At 46.1% G+C, this 25,957-nt stretch overlaps 2 protein-coding genes across 3 annotated transcripts in view; both read left to right on the top strand.

Annotated features, from left to right (window-relative positions):
- RAD51C (RAD51 paralog C) overlaps positions 1–12,470 on the top strand; it is a 72,665-nt gene extending 60,195 nt beyond the window's left edge. Inside the window, exons 9-10 of one of the 2 annotated variants that reach the window (XM_081312863.1) lie at positions 1,277–1,495; positions 12,030–12,470. In XM_081312863.1, the coding sequence (XP_081168989.1) occupies positions 1,277–1,384 (108 nt within the window). In that variant the 3' untranslated portion in view covers positions 1,385–1,495; positions 12,030–12,470. Of the gene's footprint in view, positions 1–1,276; positions 1,496–4,487; positions 4,915–12,029 lie in introns of those variants that run through there. The other variant, XM_081312864.1, reaches the window with a different exon arrangement.
- An 11,154-nt stretch (positions 12,471–23,624) lies between these two features.
- The window catches only part of PPM1E (protein phosphatase, Mg2+/Mn2+ dependent 1E), a 118,395-nt gene continuing 116,062 nt past the window's right edge, over positions 23,625–25,957 (top strand). Inside the window, exon 1 of the mRNA XM_081346689.1 lies at positions 23,625–24,252. Within this exon, the coding sequence (XP_081202815.1) occupies positions 23,645–24,252 (608 nt within the window). The 5' untranslated portion in view covers positions 23,625–23,644. The remainder of the gene's footprint in view (positions 24,253–25,957) is intronic.

Here is a 25,957-nt window from a genome sequence, read left to right as displayed (position 1 = left end):
TGCCCCATTTCACGACCTTTCTTGTCACGGTTGTTAAATGAATCACTGCAGTTGTTGAGTTAGTCACACGGTTATTAAGTGAATCTGGCTTCCCCATTGACTTTGCTTGTCAGACCGTCACAAAAAGTGATCACGTGACTTTGAGACACAGCAGTGGTCATAAATATGAACCAGTTGCCAAACATCAGAATTTTGTTCACATGATCGTGGGGAGGCTGCAAAGGTCGTAACTGAAAAATGGTCATAAGTCACTTTTTTCAGGGCCAGTGTAACTTTGAACGGTTACTAAATGAACTGTTGTAAGTTGAGGACTGCCTGTATTAGCTTTTTTTTTTTTAATTAAAAAGAAAAATTCAGCGTGATAAAACCAGACAGCTGAGGCTGTTTATTGGGTAACTGGTGAATTCGTTTCTGCTTCACAATCTAAATAAATTTGTGACTGAGAGCCGCCCAAATTTGGTCATAAGATTGGCAGCTAGATAAATGTTTTAAATAATTGTTAGTATTATTATCAATTTATTTTAGTAAATGTATTAATATTTGTTTGTTTTATTCATGCTGGGACTGGCATGCTTTCCTAAGAAAGGACAATTTATTCACCCATTTATGAAACTAGTGATGTTTCTTTTCTCCAGAGCCTTTAGACCAGGGGGCTTCAAACTTGGCCCTTTGATGACTTGTGGACTTCAATTCCTGGCTGAGGAATTCTGGGAGTTGAAGTCCACAAGTCATCAAAGGGCCAAGTTTGAAGCCCCCTGGTCTGGATTTAAGCCCGCAGTTTCATCAAAATGGCCAACTGAGGAATTCTGGGAGTTGAACTCCACAAGTCATCAAAGGGCCAAGTTTGAAGACCCCTGGTCTGGATTTAAGCCCGCGGTTTCATCAAAATGGCCGACTGAGGAATTCTGGGAGTTGAAGTCCACAAGTCATCAAAGGGCCAAGTTTGAAGACCCCTGTTTTAGCCTGTAACATCTGGCTCTAATAACAGCTTGCTCTGATTTAGTACTGCTGTTGTAAAACTGAGCCAATTGCCAAGCAGCTGAATTATGATCCTGTGATCATGGAGAGGCTGCCGTGGTCATAAGTGTGAAAACCGGTCATGAGTCGCTGGTTTCAGGGCTGCCATAACTTCAGACGGTCACTAAACGAATAGTTGTAAGTCGAGGACTGCCTGCACTTGCTGTATTTCCTCACTCCTGATTTTCAGACACTACAAGGGCTTCTACAGTTTAATCTGTTGCCGTTTTTGAACAGTTTCCTTCTTTTGTTTTCACAGTCTCATGGATTCAGAGATGTTCAGCGTTCAGATTCGAACCAGATCCCGGCAGGAAACGAAGCGAATCCTCGTAAAAGGCCACGAACAGACCAGGTAGAAGAGCAGTAAATCAGAAAAATAAAATCCAGCGATGCTTCCTTTTAAAAACGATAGTACTACAGATGGATATCGAGGTGCCCCGGAGAGTAACATGAATAAAAAGTGTGAATTCACAGAATGGTAATTTCCCTCTCATCGCTTCCTTATTGTGCCTTAATCTCCCCCTTTAGTGTTTCTTCAGATGCAACTTCAGCATTTTTGTGCATCTACAGCAGGACGTTTCTTAACGACGTCGGCTTTCCTTATGGGGAAGAAATACAAAGTCTCATAAGTTCTGAATTATCTGCTTGCCGAGGAATAAAACCTGTTGTGAGAAACTTCTTCATGGAACCCAAAACTCAAGAGTACAGAATAACAATATAAGAGTTGGAAGGGACCTTGGAAGTCTTCTAGTGACTAGTCCAACCGTCTGCTCAAGCAGGAGACCTTATACCAGTGGTGGCGAACCTGTGGCACGTGTGCCAGAGGTGGCACTCAGAGCCCTCTCTGTTGGCACACGCGCCACCATCGCTAGCAGCAGGTTCATCAGGCTGCCAGCGCTGCCCGGAGCAGGAGTTCCACCCAGCACAAAGGAGGCGAAGCGGCCGACTAACAAGCTGAAGTAGAGGTGGTAGAACAGAGGTCACCAACCATTGTCGATTGGTGGACTGGAAGAAAAGGGAGGGGGAAGCATTTGATATGCGTGCATGCACGCACGGGACCGTGAGCACGCACACGCTGCAAATGGGGCAGGGCTAGGGCCTGCCTGATACTCACTAGCCCTACCCCATTGTTGTGTGGTGCAGTGCCTTGTATCTGCACCCCGCGGCATTGTGGCAGCCATTTTTTGCGCCTTGCAGCAGGGTGACCCATTTTTGCACCCCCCCGGGTTTTGCATGCCAGAGGCGGCACTCAGAGGCGCCTCCCTGCCCTTTCCCCCCCCCCCCCGAGGGCACCACAATGCTGATGCGGCCCTGGCACTTTGCGATAAATAAGTGGGTTTTGGGTTGCGGTTTGGGCACTAGGTCTCTAAAAGGTTCGCCATCACTGCCTTATACAAATGGCTCTCCAGTCTCTTAAAAATCTCCAATGATGGAGCACCTACAACTCACTGTCAGAAAATTTTTCCTTAGTTCTAGGTTGCTTCTGTCCTTAATGAGTTTCCATCCATTGCTTCTTGTCCTGCCTTGGGTGCTTTGGAGAATAGCTTGACTCCCTCTTCTTTGGGGCAGCCCCTGAGATACTGGAAGGCTGCTATCATGTCCCCCCTCGTCTTTCTCTTCATTAGCAACCGTTCTTCATATGTTTTAGCCTCCAGTCCCCTGATCCTTTTCGTTGCTTTTCTCTGCACTCTTTCTAGAAAGTCTCAACATCTTTTTTACATCGTGGTGACCAAAACTGGATGCTGTGTTGCCTTTGAAAGTGCACTTTACAACACACTTCACATCCCTCTGTACAGATAGTCCTCGGCTTAAAACCACAACCAAGACCGGAATTTCCATTGTTAACTAAAGCAGTTGTTAATAGAATCACACAATTTATTTATTTTTTTGCTAGGGTTGTTAAGCAAATCATTCGCGGTTGTTAAGTTAATAACACGGTTCTTAAGTGAATGTTGCCTCCCCAAATTGACTCGGCTTGCTGGAAGCCAGTTGGGAAGGTGTAAATGGCGATCACACGATCCCTGGACAGTACAACCATCATAAATATATGTCAGTTGCAAGTCACCCTATTTTTTTTTAATTCCATTTATATCCCCCCCTTCTCCGAAGACTCAGGGCGGCTTACAAGCTTAGCAGTAATTTTGATCATGTGAGTGTGGGGATGCTTCAACAGTTGTTAAATGCGAGTACAGGTAGTTCTCCATTTATGACCCCAATTAAGCCCAAAATTTCTGCTGCTCAGTGAGACAGTTTGTTAAGTGAATTTGGCCTCATTTTACCACCTTTCTTGCCACAGTTGTTAAGTGAATCACTGCGACTGTTAAGTTAGTCACGCGGCTGTTGAGTGAATTTGGTTTCCCCCATTGAATTTGCTGTTCAGAAGGTCGCAAAAGGGGATCGCATGACCCCAGGACACTGCAACCGTCATAAATATGAGCCAGTTTCCAAGCATCCTAATTTTGAGCATGCGACCGCGGGGATGCTGCAACTATCTATCGTATGTGAAAAAATGGTCATGAGTCGCTTTTTTGAGCGCTGTTTGTAACTTCGAATGGTCACTGAATGAACTGTTGTAAGTTGAGGAGATACCTGTAGCAATAGCAATACCACTTAGACTTATAGACCGCTTCACAGGGCTTTCCAGCCCTCTGAGCGGTTTACAGAGTCAGCCTATGGCCCCCAACCATCTGGGTCCTCATTTACTGACTTCGGAAGGATGGAAGGCTGAGTCAACTTTGAGCTGGCCAGGATCGAACTCCTGGCAGTGGGCAGAGTCAGCCTGCAATACTGCATTCTAATCATTGCACCACCATCAGAAGGAAGGAAGGAAGGAAGGAAGGAAAGAAGGAAGGAGAAGAGGGAGGGAGAGAAGGAGGGAAGGAAGAATAACAATAGCACTTATTTATTTATTTTAATTCCATTTATATCCCGCCCTTATCCGAAGACTCAGGGCGGCTTACAAGCTTAGCAGTAGCCTTCATTCTATGTACTTAGGCTTACATACCACTTCACAGGATATGTAATAATAATAATAATGTTGGAAGGGACCTTGGAGGTCATCTAGTCCAACCCCCTGCTCAGGCAGGAAACCCTATACCATTTCAGACAAATGGCTGCCCAGTCTCTTCTTAAAAACCTCCAGTGTTGGAGCATTCACAACTTCTGGAGGCAGGTTGTTCCACTGATTAATTGTTCTCACTGTCAGGAAATTTCTCCTTAGTTCTGGGTTGCTTCTCTTCTTGATTAGTTTCCATCCGTTGCTTCTTGTCCTGCCTTCTGGGGCTTTGGAGAACAGCTTGACTCCCTCTTCTTTGGGGCAGCCCCTGAGATACTGGAAGACTTGCTATCATGTCCCCCCTCATCCTTCTCTTCATTAAACGAGACACACCCAATTCCAGCAACCGTTCCTTGTATGTTTTAGCCTCCAGTCCCCTGATCATGTTTGCTGCTCTTCTCTGCACTCTTTCTAGAGTCTCAACATCTTTTTTTATATCGTGGTGACCAAAACTGGATGCAGTACTCCAGGTGTGACCTTACCAAGGCCTTGTAAAGTGGTATTAACACTTCACATGATCTTGAGCCACCCAAACTCTTTCCTTTCATCTGAAGCTGATGGATCCAGCATTTTTGATTTTTTTTTTGGCCCCGAGCGCTGTCAAAGAAGAAATTTTTTTTAAAAAAGAAAAGAAATTCAAGCCCGATCTGCATAATAAAATATTCAGACTTCCATTTCGGGAGCGAGACGTGATCCAATTTTGGAATCCGTGAGTCAGAAGGAGCTTTCCTTGCCAACGTGGAAGAAAAGCGAGGGAGCGTCAGCAAGGAGGAGAGTTTGAGGGATGATTCAGACGAAAACGTTTTGGCGCAGGAGACGTGGACAAACAAAAGGGACCTACTGTGAACAAGCAAATGCTTCATTTGGGAATAATAGCTGCTTACGTCTTAACTATGCCAGTTGTGTGTGTGTAGGGGGGGAGTTTGACATACAGAACACGCCTGCCTAGCTATATGGAGAAGGGTGTGTGTGTGTGTGTGTGTGTGTGTGTTGTGATGTCTTTCTTAAAAGAATCTCATTACGGATTGACGTGGATCGGTGCTTCCTTGGCCCTGCTGCGGAGTGAGAAATCTTTTCCTGATCATCCCAGATTATTTACAGTATCTTCGATTTGCAGTATCTTTGTCAAAGAGTGTCTGCGGAGGTTCTCCCATCATCCAGGTCACGGTTGTCCCGAAGGTGCTTTTTCAAGAAGCAACTGGACTTTCTCGTTTTGTTTTGTTTTGTTTTGTTTTGTTTGAAGACGTTTCGCTTCTCGTCAAGAAGCGGCTGCTTCTTCCCACCCTCCGGTCGGAGCTGACGAAGCTTCTTGGATGAGAAGCGAAACGTCTTCGAAGAAAAACAAGGAAAGTCCAGTTGCCTCCTTGAAAAAAGCACCTTTGGGACTTGTCAAAGAGGTTTTTTGTTTTTTTCTTTCTTAAAAACAAAAAGCGTTTAACGTATTACTCAGGTGATCAAGATTTTTAAGAAGAGGCTGGACAGTCACTTCTCTGAGATGGTATAGGTTCTCCTGCTTGAGCAGGGGGCTGGACTAGAAGGCCTCCATGGTCCCTTCCAGCTCTAGTCTAGCCTCGGATAGCCTAGCGTAGCCTAGCCTAGCCTAGTCCAGTCCAATCCAGACCAGTCATATTCTTTCTATTATATTCTTTTCTATTCTAATATTATTCTATTCTATTCTATTCTATTCTATTCTATTCTATTCTATTCTATTCTATTCTATTCTATTCTATTCTATTCTATTCTATTCATATCTATTCTAATTATTCTAATATTCTAATCGATTCTGTTCTAATATTCTATTCTATTCTATTCATATCTATTCTAATATTCTATTCTAATCGGTTCTGTTCTAATATTCTATTCTATTCTATTCTATTCTATTCTATTCTATTCTATTCTATTCTATTCTATTCTATTCTATTCTATTCTATTCTATTCTATTCTATTCTATTCTATTCTCTCTTGGTAATACAGGTAGTCCTCGACTTTCAACAGGTTTTTTTAAAATCCCATTTATATCCCGCCCTTCTCCGAAGACTCAGGGCGGCTTACAATCTAAGAAGCACAAATCAATGTGCTTAGCAATATGGATGTATTTTAGTATGTGGGCATTTATTTAATCTATTTTTAACTTTTGTAATCTGTATTTTTATTCTTGCCCTGTTCACCGCCCTGAGTCCTTCGGGAGAAGGGCGGTATAGAAATATTATTATTATTATTATTATTATTATTATTATTATTATTATTATTATTATTATTATTATTATTATTATTATTATTATTAATAGCCTTCATTCTATGTATATGCCTGCTTATTAGGGCTTAGTGACCGAAGTTATTTATTTATTTATTTATTTTAATTGCATTTATATCCCGCCCTTCTCCGAAGACTCAGGGTGGCTTACAAGCTTAGCAGTAGCCTTCATTCTATGTATATGCCTGCTTATTAGGGCTTTCACACACACCCCCAAGCGGCATTATTACAAAGTCAGCTTAATTGCCCCCAACAATCTGGGTCCTCATTTTACCTACCTCGGAAGGATGGAAGGCTGAGTCAACCTTGAGCCTGGTGGGACTCGAACCTTACAACAGCACTGAGTGACTCATGACCATTTTTCACACTTATGACCCGGGTAGCATCCCCATGGTCACTTGATTTACATTTGGATGACTGACAACTGCTTCATATTTATGACGGTTGCACAATCCCGGGGTCATGTGACCACCTTTTGCCACCTCTTGACAAGCAAAGTCAAGGAGGAAGGCAGACTCATTTAAACATGTTACTAATTAAACAATATTTAACAAAAGTGGCAAAAAAAGTTGTAAAATGGGACAAATCTCTCACTTAGCAGCATAATTGTGGGCTCACTTATGCTCGTAAGTCAAGGACTACCTGTAATAATATTTTTGGAATAATCTTTGTGGCTATTGATTGACAACAGCAAGTCACAGCAGTTTAGAGTCCCAGTGTGGTATTTTCGTGTCATTGACTTCCTGAAAGGTTAAAAATACAACTTGGAAAATGCAAGATTGTTAAATTCAGGTATTTTTAGCCTTGCAGAAAGACTTAAAATCTAAAGAGGGAGGGGACGTGGATCCCGCTTGCTTCCAAATTCAAATCTTGACTTTCTCTTCTTTCCTAACATCTGCAGGGGCTAAAGTGAGACTGCTTTTCAGATTTAAAAATTGAATAATTAAATAAATATTTTGGGGCCAGTCATTTGCAGCCTAAAAACACCTCCTAGGTAGGATAAAACACAGGGAGAAACTTCCTCAGGAAGAAAGGTAAGAGAGAAAATTAAAACAGAAATAAAATGCTTTTTGCAAGATGGTTGATGCTTTCGGGCAACATTGTCTCCTGCATGTTTATATACCCTGGGTAATTTATATAGCATCTGGATGTCTGTGGATTTTCTCAACCATCCGGTCATGGTTATCTCAGATGTGACCCTCCGGTTTTCGTAAATTCCTTACTTTATACGCCTTTGTAACTTGAGCACCAAAAAATAATAATCCCATCTTATTACGATGATATTATTAATAATCAAAATAAAACAATGGAAGATCGTAGGGGTACTCAGTGGCAAACAAAACACCGGGGATTACTGGTTTTGCATTTTTATTTTTTTAAAAAAAGCTTTGATGCAATCGGTTTTGGACAAAAAGCTTCAAAAGATTTCCTTATCAGACGACAGGGAAATTCTGGCTGAGGAATTCTGGGAACTGAAGTCCAGTCATTTTAAAGTTCTCCAGGTTAGGAAACGCTGGATTACACGGTGCTTTATCTTCAGTATAGTAACTCTCCTCTGAAACTGTGCAAGCTAGAGACCCAGCTCAGCCTCTGTGTCCGATCTACACAAAAATAGATGATAATAATAATAGTAATAATAATGTTGGAAGGGATCTTGGAGGTCATCTAGTCCAACCCCCTGCTCAGGCAGAAAACCCTATACCATTTCAGACAAATGGCTGTCCAGCCTCTTCTTAAAAATTTCCAGTGTTGGAGCACCCACAACTTCTGGAGGCAAGGAGTTCCACTAGTTAATTGTTCTCACTGTCAGGAAATTCCTCCTTAGTTCCAGGTTGCTTCTCTCCTTGATGAGTTTCCATCCGTTGCTTCTTGTCCTGCCTTCAAATGCTTTGGAGAAGAGCTTGACTCCCTCTTCTTTGGGGCAGCCCCTGAGATACTGGAAGACTGCTATCCTGTCCTCCCTCGTCCGTCTCTTCATTAAACTAGGCATGCCCAATTCCAGCAACCGTTCCTTGTATGTTCTCTGCCTTTATTTTCTGTTCCTCTGTGTGCGTGGCTTTCTTCTGCTTCATGATCCTCTCCTGTCATGGGGCTTTAGCTCCGAGGCGCAGCCATGCAGAAGGCTCCCAAACCACCCACTTTAATGTCCTAATGACATTTATGCAACCACTGAATTTCTTCACATAACTCGCCTGCTTGGTAATTAGGAGATTAATGCTTGCCCTTGTGCTTTGACCTTGGACATGACCTTCACTTCCAGGGCCTCTGCAGCAGCAGCATCACCACCACCACCACCCCGAACATTTAGGAGGAAAAAAAAAATTCCCCATAATCCCAATTTTACTTATGTGGCCAGATAAAATTTCTGTTTCCTGAACTGAGGCTGAAATAATTTGCACGCTACTGGGGAGGCGGGCTGGAAGGAGCGCGGAGGAATTACACCGACCAATGTTACATGAGAGAGAATTCTATAATTAACACCCAATAAGATGCCGAACTGTCCCAATTTCGTTGCTTGGCTCAAAATGAAAAATGTCATCTTGTTTTGGACGGCGGCTTGAAATACCAGTGGGGTCTGAACTGCATGACTCTGAACAATCCTGCTGATTATTGCTATTAATTAATTGGATGGCCTAAAAGAAATCCCCTCTGGGATGGATGTTTCCTTATGGCGCTATGTCGGTCGCACACTGATTCCTTGAAGCACTCCACGGCTTAAAAGATTTAATGGAAGCTCCCACCCCAGACATTATCTTTGCAAACCTAGATCCTGACATTCTTCCAAGTTCTTTTTCATGCATGTACTTTAGCAAGTTCATTCAGAGCATCCTCTAAATAAGCTTTTCATTTTCTTCCTGTGCTCTAGAAGCTTCGCTGTCTTTTTTTTTTTTTCCTTCGTGTCTATGGAGATTCTTTGTCATTCCAGGTCATGGTTGACCCCAAAGTGCTTTTTCAGCAAGCAACTGGACTTCCTTGTTTTTCTTTGAAGGCGTTTTGCTTCTCCTCCAAGAAGCTTCTTCAGCTCTAACTGGATCCTTCCATTCCCCACCATCCAGTCAGAGCCAAAGAACCTTCTTGGATTTTACTGAACAACCGTCTTTCTAACTTAACAGCTGCAGTGATTCCCTTAGCGACTGTAGCAAAAAAAAAAGGTCATAAAATGAGGGCAAACTCACGGAACCACGGTCTCGCTTAGCAACGGAAATCTGGAGCTCAGTTGTGGTCGTAAGTCGAACACCACTTGAACCCATACCAGGCAGCATCTTTCCACATCACCAGTGAGTGCCACCTCGGGGGGGGGAGGGTTAACACTTTCAAGAAACCAACATCTAAATAAGCATTATATGGTCCAAATGCGGATTGAAAACAACAGAGCTCCGTCAAAGGGAACTCGGCTTGAAAATTGGAAGCGGCTGAGACAGGAATGCGGAAAGAACCAGCCTGCCTTGTAAGAAAAAGCTGGTTTTCCTCACAGGCCAGGACCGATGACAAAGAAAACATGGCTCCGATATTTCCGGTTATAGCAACTCAGCCCGTCAAGCAGGAAATTAAGGCAATATGACATAACGAGGAATGTGAAATAGAGCCACCATCATTGGCCTTTGGTGTGGGTAATACTTGGTTGTCCTCTTTGGGTCAGGTGGTTGTTGGACTGCAAGGTGATCAAACCAGTTGGTCCTAGAGGAGATCAACCCTGACTGCTCTTTAGAAGGCCAGATCCTGAAGTTGAAATATTTTAGCCACCTAATGAGAAGGAAGGACTCCCTGGAGAAGAGCCTAATGCTGGGAAAGATGGAGGACAAGAGAAGAAGGGGACGACAGAGAATGAGGTGGCTGGATGGAGTCACTGAAGCAGGAGGCGTGAGCTTAAAGGGACTCCAGAAGATGGTAGAGGACAGGAAGGCCTGGAGGAACGTTGTCCATGGGGTCGGGATGGGTCGGACACGACTTCGCAACCAACAGCAACCACAACCCCAAATGCCATGGAGAAGCTCAAGACGGTATCACTTTATAAAGCCCCAAAGGTGTTTTTTCAGGAGGCAACTGGACTTTCTTGTTTTTCTTTGAAGATGTTTTGCTTCTTATCCAAGAAGCTTCTTCAGCTCTGACTGGCTGGGGGCGAATGGTGTTCAACAGTGAGGGGATACAGGGCAGAAAACATTCTGCAGAAAGCACAGCTCCATAACACACAGTCCCTTCAGCAGGTCCAAGTAGGCTCCACGCCCATTTGCACCACTCGGGTGACCCTGAGGACACAGACAAACCTCCAAGTGGCCTCAAAGACTCTAAAAGAAGGCAACGGACCAGCTGTCTGCAAGGAGTATAAATCCTTCCCCACCATCCAGTCAGAGTTGAAGAAGCTTCTTGGATGAGAAGCGAAAGGTCTTCAAAGAAAAGCAAGAAAGTCCAGTGGCCTCTTGAAAAAGCATCCTTGGGATGTCTCCTGGAGATTTCCCCAAAGCCACCCAATCAGCTTTCTGTCTAAAGCAGGACTAGAACTCACCGTCTCCTGGTAATTGGCCCAAAGCCACCCAGTCAGCTTTCTAAGGTAGGACTAGAACTCACCATCTCCTGGTGATTGGCCCAAAGCCACCCAATCAGCTTTCTGTCTAAAGCAGGACTAGAAGTTACCGTCTCCTGGTGACTGTCTCAGAGTCACCTAGTCAGCTTTCTGTCTAAAGCACGACTAGAACTCACCGTCTCCAGGTGATTGTCCTAGAGTCACCCATTCAGCTTTCTAAGGCAGGACTAGAACTCACTGTCTCCTGCTGATTGGCCCGAGCCACCCAATCAGCTTTCCATCTATGGCGTGACTAGAACTCGCTGTCTCCTGGTGATTGTCTCAAAGCCACCCAGCCAGATTTCATGTCTAAGGAGGGATTTTGAGCCCTAAAAATTCTGTTGCTAAGCAACAGTTGCTAAGTGAGTTTTGCTTCATTTTACAATCTTTCTTGCCCCAGTTGTTAAGGGGATCACTGCAGTTGTTAACTCAGTAACACGGTTGTTCGGTCCCTCTGGCTTGCTCGTTGACTTTGCTTGTCACAAAAGGGGATCACATGACCTCAGGTCAGTGCAACCGTCATCAATACATGTCAGTTGCCGAGCGTCCAAATGTTGATGCTGTTTGCATGAAAAATGGTCATAAATCATTTCAGTGCCGTTCTAAGTTTGAACGGACACAAAATGAATGGCTGTAGGTTAGGGGTCTTCAAACTTGGCCCTTTTATGACTGGTGGACTTCAACACGTGCCTGGCTGAGGAATTCTGGGAGTTGAAGTCCACCAGTCATAAAAGGGCCAAGTTTGAAGACCCCTGTCTTAAAGCATCCCGGCTGAGGAATTCTGGGAGTTGAAGTCCACCAGTCATAAAAGGGCCAAGTTTGAAGACCCCTGTCTTAAAGCATCCCGGCTGAGGAATTCTGGGAGTTGAAGTCCACCAGTCATAAAAGGGCCAAGTTTGAAGACCCCTGCTCTGCTGTAAGTCGCGGATCTGATCAAGAGACACAGTAGATCTCTTTGAATGAACAAGACTAGATGCATTTCCTAAGAAGAAGAGAGGTTCAACAATGCAACAACCTACCCAGAGTCAGTGATACTATGATCCAGTCCCACACTGTGGAGGGATTAGACTAGATGACCTCTAAGGATCCTGCCAACCCTTCCAATTCTGTGACTAATGTTTTTTTTAATTTATTTATTTAAGGTGGGCCTGAATGGATGTTCCTGTTTTGCTGAGAAACTATTGCTGCTCTAAAAGAACATATCTGGATGCTACTGTCTTGTGTAAATCATTTTCTGGAACATTGAGACATCCTATCAAAGGAAATAAGCAGAGGCCAGCCCAGAAACTCAGCCTGGCTCTCCCTGTTCGCTGGCAGAGTCACTTCCTCCAACTGTGTGGAAATACTCATTCTCTTAGTATTATTCTGCTCCATGGTACAGTAATTATAGCGGTAATTTACTTTTTATGTCGCTATGAAGTTGGTCTGAGGCCTGACCATTTCTTAAGGCAGCAAGACTTCATATCACAAGATAAATCAAGGATTATTATCCTATCTTGGGGAAGTAGGTGCACAGAGGTGATACATCATAAGAGATGTAAGCAAGCTGTGGGTTGAGAAAAGCTCTACATCAAGTAGTAAATGACCCTGCTCAGGGGAAGATTTTACAGAAAGCTGTTCTGGGTAGCGGATTAATTACTCCGGGGGGGTGGGTGTCTTTGTTTCGCCTTTCAGCTCAATCAATCGATTGAAGCAAAGCTGCTCTAAATTTGCTACGAGGTTACCAATCGGGGCATCTGCAGCATATGGTCAGCAAAGTCAAAATGGCAGCCGCCGTGGTGCAGTCCAAGGCTTTTCAGAAAGGCTTAAGAAGGCCACACCTGGAATCCTGCATTCGGATTTCATCACCACATTACAAAAAAGAGGTTGAGACTTTGGGAAACAAAAGTGCAGAGAAGAGCAACAAAGATGATTAGGGGACCGGAGGCAAAAACATACGAAGAACGGTTGCAGGAAATTGGGTTTGGCTAGTCTAGAGAAGGGACGCGGTGGCTCAGTGGGTTAGGACGCTGAGCTTGTCGATCAGAAGGTCGGCAGTTTGGCGGGTCGAATCCCGAGTGCCGCGTAATAGAGTAAGCGCCTGTTACCCGTCCCAGCTTCTGCCAACCTAGCAGTTCGAAAGCACGTAAAAATGCAAGTAGAAAAATAGGGACCACTCCGGTGGGTAGGTAACAGCATTCCGTGCGCCTTTGGCGTCTAGTCATGCCGGCCACATGACCACGAAGACGTCCTTGGACAAGCGCTGGCTCTTCGGCTTTGAAACGGAGATGAGCACCGGGCCCTAGAGTCGGAAACGACTAGCACGCATGTGCGGGGGAACCTTTACCTTTACCTTAGTCTAGAGAAAAGAAGGACCAGGGGAGACACGATAGCAGTGTTCCAGTATTTGAGGGGCTGCCACAAAGAAGAGGGGGGTCAACTTATTCTCCAAAGCACCAGAAGGCAAGACACGAAACAATGGCTGGAAACTGATCAAGGAGAGGGGCAACCTGGAATTAAGGAGAAACCTCCTAACAGTGAGGACAATTAGCCAGTGGAACTCCTTGCCTCCAGAAAATGGTGGGTGCTCCCATCACTGGAGGGTTTTAAGAAAAGGCTGGAGAGTCACTTGTCTGAAATGGTACAGGGTCTCCTGCTTGAGGACTAGAAGACCTCCAAGGTCCCTTCCAGCACTATTCTGATTGATTGATTGATTCTGTGCAGGTGTTTCATTCCCCAACTATGTAACGTCATCAGTGCTAAAAGAGAAGGGTTGCAGAGTGGAGGAGGAGGAGGACTGTGGGGACCTTGGTGCTCTCTGAGCTTGGTTGTCTTCTTGCAGGGATTTCATTACCCAACTACGTAACAGCATCAGTGGTAGAAGGGAATGGGTTTTGCTTCTCCATTTACCCCAGTGGAGGAACTATTAACTCGGACACACAATCAAACACTAAAACCACATGAATGGAATGGACTGATGGATGGATACAAATTGTTCAAAAGAAACGGATCTTCAATAGGAGGCGGAGTTGCACAGGTTCAAGCATGGAATTCTGGGAGTTGAAGTCCACCATCTTAAAGCAGGATGGGTGGGGAATTCTGGGAGTTGAAATCCACCATCTTAAAGCAGGATGGCTGAGGAATTCTGGGTGTTGAAGTCCATGCACCTGAAAATTGTCAGGGTTGAAAAACACTTCCCTAAGGCAAGACCGGAGCTAGCACATGGAAACTACAAGAAAGGAAATTCAGACTAAATGTTAAGAGGCTTCTTGCTTAACCAGCTTCCAATGGTATCTGAAGTAGAACATACAGCATCAGCCTTGTGAACTCCTCTTTCCGCTATGTATTCAAAATGGACGGTGATATATAGGGTTGTGTGTGTGTGTGTGTGTGTGTGTGTATACGTGTGTTATGTGTCATGGTTCCGGCAGATGAGACTCTTCAAAGAACTTTGAGGCATTGTTTACCTTAAAGAATCTTTATTTGAGTAGCATAGCATCGGCACTAACATAAGTCAAAGCCAAAATCTGGATTCCCCTCCCCTGGGCACATAGTATCAAAGCACAATTCCCTCCCTCAATTCACAGTCATCAATCACATTCCCCAATTTGTTTGAAATGCAGGCTTCCACTCCAGCTCTCCAGCCCGCCAATTCTTAGCATCTCTTATTTCAATGACCTTGGTTCTCACACTAGGTTCAGTATTGTTATGTCTAGCTAAACTCTCAGGCACATTCCTCCCCCCAGCATCATCTAACTCTAACTCTAAGAGTAAAACATAAGAAGAAAATGGTTGTATCTCTAACTGTTGTCAAAGCAAAATCATCCGACGTTAGCAGCGTTAACATTATGTATGTGTATGGGTAGATACATACTTTGAGAGCAGGCAACAGAATTTCATTTTTAATGTGGGCCAGTGTGCTCATAGTAAAAAATGACGACAAAGGTTACCTTATCTTATTATAAATCTTATGGGTTGTAAATCAGGGTTTTTGAGTGCCCTTTTAACTTCAAACAGTCACTAAACAAACGGTCGTAAGCTGAGGACTACCTGTGTTTCAACCATTTTCCCACAGTTCAAAAAAGTTTTATACCTCATTCAATTTAGATAATAAAATCTCAGCCATTGTTCTTAATATAATTGTGGTGTCCGGATCGGATCTCTTCCATCCTTGAAGCAGAAAATCACAATAAGACGAGATCTAATTGTTTGAGTTTGTCCTTTTGAATATAATATATATTCCTGAAGGGTTATTGCACTTCTGTTTGTTTGTGAGAGACTTTATTGTTGTCCTGTCTGCAATAATACCCCGGATAATTTATTTGCACATTAGCAATCATGCTTTTAGTTTGATTATTGTACTTTTCGAAAAAGTCCCTACGAAGCACACGGAAATGTTTGCTTCCAGCAAACTTCCAAACAAATGCAAATTTCTCTTTCCTGTAATGCTATTCCACTTTTTTTTTTTTAAATGACCTGTATCATTTCTTAATAGACAGTCTGGTTACGATACACAGGGGGTCCTTGGTTTATGACCATAATCAAGCCCAACATTTCTGATGCTGAGCGAAGCTGTTGTTAAGTGAGTTTTGTGCCATTTTACAACCTTTCCTGCCCCGGTTGTTAAGGGAGTCGCTGCAGTGATTCAGTTAGTCACACGGGTGTTAAGTGAATCTGACTTTCCCATTGACTGTGATTGTCAGAAGGTCACAAAAGGGGATCACATGACACCCCCCCCCCCGGGATACTGCGACCGTCGTAAATACGAAGCGGTTGCCAAGAGTTCAAATTTTGATCACGTGACCACGGGGATGGTGCAAGCATCGTAAGCGTGAAAAACAGTCCTAGTGCTGTTGCAACTTCAAACTGTCATAACTCCAGAAGACAGGCTTAAGATACAGGAGGATATGAACAAACTGGAACACTGGGTGCTATCTAACGAAATGAAATTCAGTGGTGAAAAAAGTAAGGTTCTACATTTAGGCACGAAAAACCAAATGCACAGGTATAGTTTAGGAGGTATGCTGTGGATATAATTTACTTGGACTTCAGTAAGGCATTTGATAAAGTAGATCACAACCTACTACTTGATAAGATAGAAAAATGTGGGCTAGATAGCATCACCACCAGATGGATTCGTAGCTGGCTGACAGGCCGTACTCAGCGTGTGGTCCTCAATGGAACTGCATCTACATGGAAGGAAGTGTGTAGTGGGGTGCCCCAGGGCTCTGTTCTGGGCCCAGTGCTCTTCAACATCTTCATCAACGATTTGGACGAGGGGATAGATGGGGAACTCATCAAATTTGCAGACACCAAGCTGGCAGGAATAGCCAACACTCCAGAAGACAGGCTTAAGATACAGGAGGATCTGGACAGACTCGAACACCGGGCGCTATCTAACAAAATGAAATTCCATGGTGAAAAAAGTAAGGTTCTAAATTTAGGCAAGAAAAACCAAATGTTCAGGTATAGTAGGGGGTACCTTGCTCAATAGTAGTTACTGTGAGAGGGATCTCGGAGTCCTACTGGACAATCACTTCAATATGAGCCAGCAGTGTGCTGCAGCTGCCAAAAAAGCCAACACAGTGCTAGGCTGCATTAACAGAGGGATAGAATCAAGATCATGTGAAGTATTAATACCACTTTACAATGCTTTGGAATACTGCACCCAGTTTTGGTCACCATGATGTAAAAAAGATGTTGAGACTCTAGAAAGAGTACAGAGAAGAGCAACAAAGATGATCAGGCGACTGGAGGCTAAAATATATAAGGAATGGTTGCTGGAATTGGGGATGTCTAGTTTAATGAAAAGAAAGACGAGTGGAGACATGATAGCAGTCTTCCAATATCTCAGGGGCTGCCCCAAAGAAGAGGGAGTCAAGCTCTTCTCCAAAGTGCCTGAAGGCAGGACAAGAAGCAACGGATGGAAATTGACCAAAGAAGCAATCTAGAACTAAGGAGAAATCTCCTGACCGTTAGAACAATTAACCAGTGGAACAACCTGCCTCCAGAAGCGGTGAATGCTCCAACACTGGAAGTTTTTAAGAAGAGACTGGACAGCCATTTGTCTGAAATGGTATAGGGTTTCCTGCCTGAGCAGGGGGTTGGACTACATGACCTCCAAGGTCCCTTCCAACTTTATCATCATGGTCATGATGATCATCATGATGATGATGATCATCATCATTATCATCATCATTATTAGATGGTTATAAGCTGGCAGGAATAGCCAACGTGTATCTTATTTCTGGGGTGGCCTTGCTGTGAAATTTTTTTAATTCTGCTGCTTTGATCTGATTTATATTCTAGGTGGGAGCAGATCCTGGGAGAATGCATAGATTTAGTTCCTTTTTGTTTCCAAGTGGAGAAAAAACAACAACACCCTCACATGAATCCTAGCAGTTTCAGCTTAATGGCATGGTGGGTCAGGTTGCAAATTGATTTCCCTTTGCTTTTCCAGACCCCAATCATGCTTATTACACCCTCCATAATGCCCTCCATTTATAAATACTCTGAGATAATGCAGCCTTTTTACGTAGGAGAAATTCCTGGGTCCTCTTGTGTTTACTTGGGAAAAAAGTGAATATTGATTTTTTTTTCATTATTATATTTTTTTGGTTTTCACTCTGCACTCCAGGTTCAGTAGAGGCTTTTAGTGAAAAACTGAAGGGATGGTGTTCCGAGGGTTTTGCTAAAAGCTTTAGGCTGTTTATGGGTACTTTTTTTTTAATTTTTGAAACTGTGAAGCCCTTCTCAGATTTCAGAACAAAAAAACACCCTTCAGAGGTGCTGTTGCCTCCCGGAGTCCCTTTACAGAGCGAGATGGCTGGCACGTAAATGTAATAAATAAACTACAAATACAGATATGACCACAATTAAGCCCCAGATGTCTTAAGCGAGGCAGTTCTTAAGTGAGGTTTGCCTCATTGTATGACCTTCCTGGCCACCGTTGTTAAGGGGATCACGGTGATGGTTAAGTTAGCCACCCGGTTGTTAAAAAGGTTTTTCCCTTTTACAGGCAGTCCTCGACTTACGGCCACAATAGAGCCCAAAGTTACCGTGGTTCAGCAAGACGGTCGTTAAGTGAGTTTTGCCCCAGTTTACGACCTTCCTTTTGCCGCTGTTGTTAAGTGAACCTCTGCAGTTTTTAAGTTGGTAACATGGTCGTTAAGCGAAATCCGGCTTCCCCATTGACTTTGCTTGTCAGAAGGATGCAAAGGGGGATCACGTGACCCCAGGACACTGCGACCGTCGTAAATATGAGTCGCTTACCAAGCGTCCGAATTTTGATCGCGTGAACACAGGGGTGCCGCAACGGTCGTGTGAAAAATGGTCATAACTCAATTTTTTCAGAGCCATTGTTAACTTCAAACGGTCAATAAACAAAGTGTTGTAAGTCGAGGACCACCTATAGTAATCTGGGTTTTGGGGCATGGGGTGGTTAATGCTAGTCCTGTCCCACAGAGAGATCATATCTTCATTCTCCAATCCTTTTCCTTCATGGATGCCAATCCCACCCATGCCAGCTGTGTCTCTCAGAACCATCCGATCACAGGCAGTCCTCGAAGTTATGACCTACCTGAAGAAGGGAACTTATGATGTGGATCTGACGTTCCAACAGGCCCTCCTGTTGCGGGGGCTCGGCAACACGGTGGCATTTACAACTACTTGCAGCATGGCTATGTTTTGCGACAGTTTCTTTTTACCAGCTCTCTCGCTTAGCAACACATTTTGAGCCCAACTGTGATTTTAAGTCAGGGACACCCTGTATGTCACTAATCCGAGACAAAGTCCAGATCTACTGTGTGATTTCCTTTGTGGTTTCAATCAGAAGACAGCTGGAAGGGACCTTGGAGGTCTTCTAGTCCAGCCCCCTGCTCAAGCAGGAGATCTATAGGTGGCACCTTGCTCAATAGTAGTAACTGTGAGACGGATCTTGGAGTCCTAGTGGACAATCACTTAAATAGTAGCCAGCTGTGTGCTGCAGCTGCCAAAAAAGCCAACACAGTGCTAGGCTGCATTAACAGAGGAATAGAATCAAGATCACGTGAAGTACTAATACCACTTTACAATGCGTTGGTAAGGCCACACCTGGAATACTGCATCCAGTTTTGGTCACCATGATGTAAAAAAAGATGTTGAGACTCTAGAAAGGGTACAGAGAAGAGCAACAAAGATAATTAGGGGACTGGAGGCTGAAACATACAAGGAATGGTTGCAGAAATTGGATATGTCCAGTTTAATGAAGAGAAGGACGAGGGGTGACATGATAGCAGTCTTCCAGTATCTCAGGGGCTACCCAAAAGAGGAGGGAGTCAAGCTATTCTTCAAAGCACCTGAAGGCAGGACAAGAAGCAATGGATGGGAACTGACCAAGGAGAGAAGCAACCTAGAACTAAGGAGAAACTTCCTGACAGTAAGAACAATTAACCAGTGGAACAACCTGCCTCCAGAAGCTGTGAATGCTCCAACACCGGAAGTTTTTAAGAAGAGACTGGACAGCCATTTGTCTGAAATGGATAGGGTTGGACTAGATGACCTCCAAGGTCCCTTCCAATATTATTATTATTATTATTATTTTATTTTATTTTATTGGATTTGCATACCGCCCTATTCCCGTATTATTATTATTATTATTATTATTATTATTATTATTATTATTATTATTATTATTATTATTATTATTATTATTATTAATTATTATTATTATTATTATTATTATTATTATTATTATTATTATTATTATTATTATTAAAAAAACTAATCAAGGAGAGACTTCTTAACAGTGAAGACAATTAACCTTGGTCCCTTGATAAGTTGGATCATTGTGTCCATGATTGGCCCTGAACTCTGAAGCCACCTCTGACCCAGAGTTCAAAAGACGCAGATTGAAATCCCCCCCAGGATCATAATCCTGAGAACACCTCTGCTAATTTCGCCACAAGGCACTCAGACAAGGATCTGCCACGCTGGAGGAAGGAAGATAAGCAAGCATTATCAATAAATCCGATTCCGTCTTCCAGAACTGGGGGAGGAATTGTCTACACTACAGTACGTCTTAACTTTTTAAGATGGGGTGGACTTCAACTCCCAGAATCCCCCCGCCAGCATTACTGGCTAGGGAATTCTGGGAGTCGAAATCCAGCCGTCTTAAAAGTTACAGAGGTTGAAGAAACACTGCCCAAAATAATTCCGATGCCTCTAATAAAATACAAAGTTTATGTTTGTACGTGGTTATTTGTGGTTTATCATGACAAGCAGAAGAGGAAGAAAAAAAAAGTGACTTTGTTTAGGTGAAATCTAATGCAAACTTTACCCAGTTTGAACTTAAAACACCTAACACTGTCTTCCTAAATAGGTCTTTTTTCCTTTTCATACGGCAAAAAGCTTATTTTTTTAAGCTTTGCCCCAATTTTGCAGCTTCAGCTGAATTAAAAGGGGAAGGAAACATGAAGATAATAGATGTGATGATCAGATACACGGGGAAACCATAATAATTTTTCAGTGAGAAGAAGGGAAAAATAGAAAAAAGTTGCTTTACATGTTCACTGTCCAGCCTGGCTTTGCCATTTGTCATAAAAACAAAGTTGGGGGGAAAAAATTGTGGGAACACCCAGATTTGTCTGATGGGATTGCAGATAGTCCTTAATTTACAACCATTCATTTAGTGTCCATTCAAAGCTAGAACAGCACTGAAAAACGTGACTTGTGACCGTTTTCCATGCATGCGACCATTTCAGCACACCTGATCAAAATTCAGACACTTGGCAACTGACTCATACTTATGACGGTTGCCTTGTCCCTTTGTGACTTTCTGACAAACAAAGTTAATGGGGAAGCCAGATTCACTTAGCAACCATGGTTACTAATCTTAACAACTGCAGTAATTCAACTTAACAATTGTGGCAAGGAAGGTCATAAAATGGGACAAAACTCATTCAACAACTGTTAAGGCCACGGAAAAACTGGGGCTCCATTGTGGTCGTATGTCGAGGACTACCTGTGTTATGATTGTTAATTAAACTTTATAGACTTTGAAACTGAGCTTATAACGCCCAAAGGGGATCATACTACTCTGTAGGGAAAGAATATGAGTTAATCTCGGAGACATCCTGCACTCATCCTGACCAACATTCAACCAGAATCAGCTTTTCTATAATTTAAACCTTTCATCCCAGCATGCCAGAACAGGAGATCCAGGTTTCGACCTTCATTTAGGAAACACCGTTTCAGGACTGTTATGTTCCCTTTCTTCTCAAAACAAAGTTTGCTCAGCTCCATTCATCTTTCTTTGCAGGACATCCATTGCTAATCTCCTGATCTTCCTCAATTCTCTGGTTTGAACCTGTTTCAATCCCTCAAAAAAAAAAAAGAGTGCTGTTCAGTTCTGGGCCAAGGATTTGAGGCGGGGTCCAGAGAAAGCCACAAAGTCCCTGGATGCAGAATGAAAACTGTATTTCTCTCGTGCGCTGCAAGCTAAAACTGCGTATACATCTGTCGAGGCAAACTAAAACGGCATTGGACTTTTCCACCACTAGATCACAATTCACTCAGATTTGTGTTAGCAGCTCAGAGAATCTGCAGGTCGTTTGACTTATATTTTCTAAGCTGGGGAGTTCATAGGGCATGGTCGAAAAGATTAGAAGATTCAGAATGGAGCTGGAAGGGACCTTCAAGGTCTTCTAGTCCAACCCCCTGCTCAGGCAGGAAACCCTATACCATTTCAGACAACGGGCTGTTCAGTCTCTTCTTAAAACCCTCCAAGTGATGAAGCACCCACAACTTCTGGAGGCAAGCCGTTCCACTGGTTAATTGACTTTTGATTGTCAGAAGATGGCCAAAGGGGATCACGTGACCCTGGGACACTGCAACTGTCATAAATATGAGTCAGTTGCTAATCATAAGTGTGAAAAACGGTCATAAGTCACTTTTTAGTGCTTTTTTTTTGTAACTTGGCAGGAAAAATTCAGTTGCTTTTAACAGTTTTGTCCGATTAGAAATATGAAAAAAAGAAGTCCTTGAAAGTAAACACTGGTCTGGCTCCTGGAGAACGGTCTCCCCCACCCCACCACGCTTCAGAGCAACTTCTATAGGCCAAAACCTCCCCCCACTTGTTTGCAGTATTCCCAACAGGAAAAAAAGAAGACAAAAGCATTCAGGGTCCCCCTTGCTTTGCCACACACCCCCCCCCACCCCCACCCACCCCCCGCCGCCCAGGCCGCTGGACCCTTTTGGGGCTGCAAGTGATGTTAGACTTACGGACTAGCCACCATCCATTTCCCTAAGCAGGCGCCCTGCAAAGGATGGGAAGCAATGTTGGCCTGCGGATGATGGGAATCGGAGTACCCCAGCAGCCCATCAGGTTGGAGGGGTATGTGTGTGTGCAGAGCTTGTGTTTCTCTGCAGGCTGCTGGAGGAGAAGAGGAGAGTTGCATGCCCCTTCCCCGCTTGGAAAGGGGGGGGGTGTCTCTCTTTTTGCAGACTCCAGGAAGGGAGGAAGAGGAGGGGAGGGGGATTTTTTGCACACACACACACACACACACACACACACACACACACACAAAGAGAGACATACACTTGGAAAGGGGAAGTCCCTCTTTTTGAGTCCAGAGAGAGGGAGGGAGATTTCCCCCCCCCCCTTTGCCATCCCTCTCCCCTTGGCAAAGCGGGGAAATCTCCCTTTTTCCAGAGTCCGGGAGGAGACAAGAAGGAAGGGGGAATTGCTCACCCCTTCCCTGCTTGGAAAGGCGGGGGGGGGGTATCTTCTTTTTTTTTTTGCAGAATCCGGGAGGAGAGGAGGGGGGGGTGTTGCACGCTCTCTCAGCCCTTGGTAAAGGAGGGGGGGGTCTCCCTTTTTGCAGAGTCCAGGGAGGAAGAGGAGGAAGGATTGCACACCTCCTCCCCGCTTGGAAAGGGGGGGGGGTTGTTTCTCCCTTTTTTGCAGCGTCCGGGGAGAGAGGGAGAGGAGAAGGGGAGGGGGGAATTGCACGCCCCCTCCCCGCGTCTCCCTTTTTTTGCAGCGTCCGGGGAGAAAGGGAGGGAGGAAGAGAAGAGGTCGGGATTGCACGCGCCCTCCCTGCTTGGAAAGGTGGGGGTGGGGGGTGTCCTCCCTTTTTGCAGAGTCCGGAGAGAAAGAAAGAAAGAAAGAGAGAGAGAGAGGAAGGGAGGAAGAGAAGAGGACGGGGTTGCACGCCCCCTCCCCGCTTGGAAAGGAGGGGGGGAGTCTCCCTTTTTGCAGAGTCCGGAGAGAAAGAAAGAAAGAAAGAGAGAGAGGGAGGGAGGGAAGGAGGAAGAGGAAAGGACGGGATCGCACGCCCCCTCCCCGCTTGGAAAGGAGGGGGGGAGTCTCCCTTTTTGCAGCGTCCGGGGAGAGGGACGAGGGGAGGGGGGGGATCGCACGCCCCCTCCCCGCTTGGAAAGGTGGGGGTGGGGAGTCCTCCCTTTTTGCAGAGTCCGGAGAGAAAGAAAGAAAGAAAGAAAGAGAGAGAGGAAGGGAGGAAGAGGAAAGGACGGGATCGCACGCCCCCTCCCCGCTTAGAAAAGGGAGGGGGGGTTCTCCTCTCTTTCTTGCAGCGTCCGGCGAGGGAGGGGGAGGAGGAAAGCCCCCCGCCCTCCCGCGGGGAAGAGCCAAGCCGGGCGCGCGCTCCCTCCCTCCCCTCCCTCCCTCCCTGCCGGCTGGGCGGGCGGGCGCGCGCGGGCGGAGGCGGGGCGCGGGGATTCCGGCGGGGCGCGCGCGCGGGGCTGGGGCTGGGTGGCTGCCGGCCGGGCGTGCGGAGCGATGGCCGCGGGCGGCCCTTGCAGCGCGGAGGAGCGGACCTACCGCCGCTTCCTCGAGGCTTTCCTGGGCGACTTCCGCGGGCCCTTCGAGGCGGCCGAGAGCCCGGCGCCCGCTTCGCCCGCCGCCGCCTCCTCCGCCTCCTCGGCGGGCGGCGAAGGCGAAGGAGGCGAGGCGGCCGGCGGCGAAGCCGGGGATGAGCAGCCGTCGCTGCCGCCGCTGCCGCCGCCGCCGCCGCCTGGCGGGGACGGAGAAGCCGGCGGCGGCGAGGAGGTAGCGGCGGCCGAGGAGGAGGAGGAGGAGGAAGGAGAAGAAGGAGGAGGAGGAGGAGGAGGAGAGCCCGAGGATGCAGCCGCCGCCGCCGGACCGGGAGAGGAAGAGGAAGAGGAGGAAGGCGCCGGGCAGGACGGAGCCAGCCCGCCCGGAGACGCCGAGCCCGAGGAGGAGGCTCCTCCGGCCGAGCCCGCGCCGCCGCCTCGCCCGGCCAGCCCGTGCCCGCCGCCGCCGCTGCCCCCGCTGCCCTCGCTGCCCCGGCCGCTCTCCGAGCACATCGCGGAGGAGGACGTGGAGGGCGAGTGCCTGGACCTCTGCCTGCAGCAGCTCTACAAGTAGTGAGTGGCGGGGACGGTGGGGGTGGGGGGTTCGGTGTGTGTGTATGTGTGTGTGGGAGGGGGGAGGGAGGGAAAGACCCGGGATTCCAACTCCCATGCGCCGCTGCTGGCAGGCTGGGGAAGGGCTGCTGGGGAGGAAGCGCGCGATGTCTCTGGGAAGTGTGTGTGGGGGGAGTGAGGCTGGTGTGGGGCTGGACTCCAGCGCCCATGGTCCAGAGAGAGGACTGTAGGCGGATGACTCGGGAGAGGTTGTTTGGGAGGGTGCGGGGGTGGGGGGACTACACCATCCATACGCGCGCCCCTATCTGGGACTCCCAGCTCCCTTTACATCTTGGGAAAGGATGGGAGACTACATCATCCATACTCCCCCGTTTGGGATCTCTAGTCCTGCATTGGGGAGAGGGTGGGGGACTACGTCATCCATAACTCCCCCGTCTAAGATCTCTAGTCCTGCATTGGGGAGAGGGTGGGGGACTACATCATCCATAACTCCCCCGTCTGGGATCTCTAGTCCTGCATTGGGGAGAGGGTGGGGGACTACATCATCCATAACTCCCCTGTCTGGGATCTCTAGTCCTGCATTGGGGAGAGGGTGGGGGACTACATCATCCCTACTCCCCTGTCTGGGACCTCTAGCTCTCTTTACGTATGGAGGAAAGGATGGGAGACTACATCATCCATACTCCCCCATTTGGGATCTCTAGTCCTGCATTGGGGAGAAGGCGGGGACTACATCATCCATACTTCCCCGTTTGGGACCTCTAGCTCTCTCTGTATCGGGAGGGTGAGGACTGCACACTTCACTGCTTGGTGGAGAGGGCTCCAGCAGTGACTACACTACCCATACACCCCCCTGTCTCTCAGGAGATTAAGCTCTGTCTGGAGAAGCTGCTGGGCAGGGTTTTGGACTCCAACTCCCATCCTCCCCTGCTTGGGAATCCCAGCCCACCCACTGTTGGTGGAGAGGGTTCCTGGCAGGACCTATGACTACAATATCCATACACCCCGTTTCTCTCAGGAAGCCCAGCCCCATCTGGAGATGCTGCCTGGCAGGGGGTTGGACTCCAACTCCCATTCTCCCCTACATACTCTAGAGGAGTACATGGGGGGGGGGCTTGTAAAAGCCAGATTGCTTTTCCACAAAGGTGGGAAATACTTTCAAATAAAACCTGAATTCTTGCACAGATCTTCAGCGCAATCACATTTTGTAGTTTGATCGCCTCGTTCCTTCTCCCTTGGAGAACAAAAGGGTTCAAAACCCCTCAATTTCTCTTGTCTTCCCCCCACCCCCAAACAGGAGGGGCCCTTCCCGAATTTCTGACCGGGAGACCTACCCTGCAGGGCTGGTGTTAAAAATCAGTTATTTTCTTCCCGGACTCAATATAGGCTGACCATTAGGCTGATAAAGACTAGCTACTAGCCCTTCTCCAAGCAGGCACCCTGCAAAAGATGGGAACACGCTACGGTCTGTGGATGATGGGAATCGGAGTTGCCCAACTACAGTTGCTGACCTGTTTTGGGGGGGATTTTTTGAGAAAAAAGGTGCTTTTCTGCTTATAATGTTTACTTTCTCCACTTGGCATGAGAAAGCTGAGCTGTCAGATCAGCTTTGGTTCCACCTCCAAAATGGGAGGGGAGTACCCCCCCCCCTTTTCTATGGTCCCACCTCACCCTCACCTTGACCCCATGGAAATCTATATTGTAC

This window comes from Vipera berus, assembly GCF_964194415.1.
Source record: "Vipera berus genome assembly, chromosome: 1".
Lineage (NCBI taxonomy): Eukaryota > Metazoa > Chordata > Lepidosauria > Squamata > Viperidae > Vipera > Vipera berus.
Note: the sequence above shows the minus strand (reverse complement) of the source record. Positions and strands in the feature narration are given on the sequence as shown.